Source organism: Poecilia reticulata, linkage group LG14, assembly GCF_000633615.1.
Source record: "Poecilia reticulata strain Guanapo linkage group LG14, Guppy_female_1.0+MT, whole genome shotgun sequence".
Classification (NCBI taxonomy): Eukaryota; Metazoa; Chordata; class Actinopteri; order Cyprinodontiformes; family Poeciliidae; genus Poecilia; species Poecilia reticulata.
The window spans coordinates 8,357,881-8,359,285 of record NC_024344.1 but is presented as its reverse complement, the minus strand read 5'-3'; the positions used below and the strand labels follow the sequence as shown (position 1 = coordinate 8,359,285).

The following is a 1,405-nucleotide window of genomic DNA, read 5'->3' as shown; positions in this document are numbered from 1 at the left end:
CCTTAGAAACATAAAGTCATTATCAAATTTTAAAACCGAACTCAAAACACACCTTTTTAGATCTGCCTTTTCCACATGACACAATTGGTTTGCCTGATTTTACATAGTTTTTATATAGATACATTGTTTTGTTTTATTTATTTTTATCTACTTTTACTTGTTACATTTTAATTGTTTCTGTCACAGTTTTTTACTATTGTACGGTGTCCTTGAGTGCCAGAAAGGCGCCTTTGAAATAAAATGTATTATTATTATTATTATTATTTGATGACACTTGTATAAATGTGTTGATAGACCTGAAAATCACCTAACTTAAACTCTAAATTTAGGTCATTCAGCAAAACAGTTGAGATAAAACAGATTTTATAGATTAATTACTGATGTTTTCAAGCCTTTATTTATTTATTTTTTTTAGAAAAAGATGATATTTAGGATTAGAATATTACATCAGACCAATAAAAACAGTGTGGGTATCATATAAGTTATGTTTAATACCTGCCTAAAGTTTGTTTTGTTTTTCCGGCTGACACTTATCTCACAAATGAGCCTCATCTGAACACATATTCTAATTTATTGCAGTAATCTGTGTAAAAGAAGGTTCCAGCAAAGAATTGGGAAATGTTTAACAGAAAGTCAACATTTGTACAAATGAATTGAATTACTGAAGTAACTTAGCTTTTCAGTGATATACAAATTTTCTTAGAGTCACCTGTATGTTCATATGTTGGAAACCTTTTAAAAACAATTTTATTCTTTTCTTTTGATTGAAGGTTGAGTTGCAGAGTGATATTAGGTTTTGCACAGGAAGTATCCATTTGTTCAGTGGCAGAAGCTGTTTTAAATGTGTTTGTACTTGAAGAAAAGATCCAGTATGATGGGCAAGTGAGACGAGGAGGTAAGTATCTCAATCTATTCACTACAATTTGATTCAGGTTAAAAAATAACGTGTGTATTTAATGTAGCTGTTGTTTTGTGTTGCAGCAATTTGTGGAAGCGCAGAAATTAATGCCAACTCACTAGACTTCCAGTTCAATTATACTGATAGTGAGATAAGCCCAGATGACTTTTGTGTCAAAATAGAGGGATCTAACCTCCTCACATGGTTCGTATGATCTCACTTTAGGCTACAAGTAAAGTTTTACAAAATTACCAACTTAGTATTACTGTTATCTTTGCATGGTTGTTTCTGAAACATATCCCATGGAAACTATGCTTTCAAATAATACAGTGATTTACTTCTTTTTCATTGCAGCCAAACTGGAGAAAATGTTGTTGTACATTTGAAAGACCAATGTGTTGTATCTCCCACAACAAGCCCAAATGTGACAATTAGTCCCAACGTGACTAGCCTAAATACAACAGCTAGCCCAAATGTTACTAGCTTAAATACAACAGCTAGCCCAAA

The 1,405-nt window shown here is 32.0% G+C and overlaps 1 protein-coding gene across 1 annotated transcript in view; it reads left to right on the top strand.

Annotated features, from left to right (window-relative positions):
• LOC103475437 (adhesion G-protein coupled receptor G2) overlaps positions 1-1,405 on the top strand; it is a 12,015-nt gene that overhangs the window by 3,540 nt on the left and 7,070 nt on the right. Inside the window, exons 12-14 of the mRNA XM_008427039.2 lie at positions 771-895; positions 982-1,102; positions 1,253-1,405. Of these exons, the coding sequence (XP_008425261.1) occupies positions 771-895; positions 982-1,102; positions 1,253-1,405 (399 nt within the window). The remainder of the gene's footprint in view (positions 1-770; positions 896-981; positions 1,103-1,252) is intronic.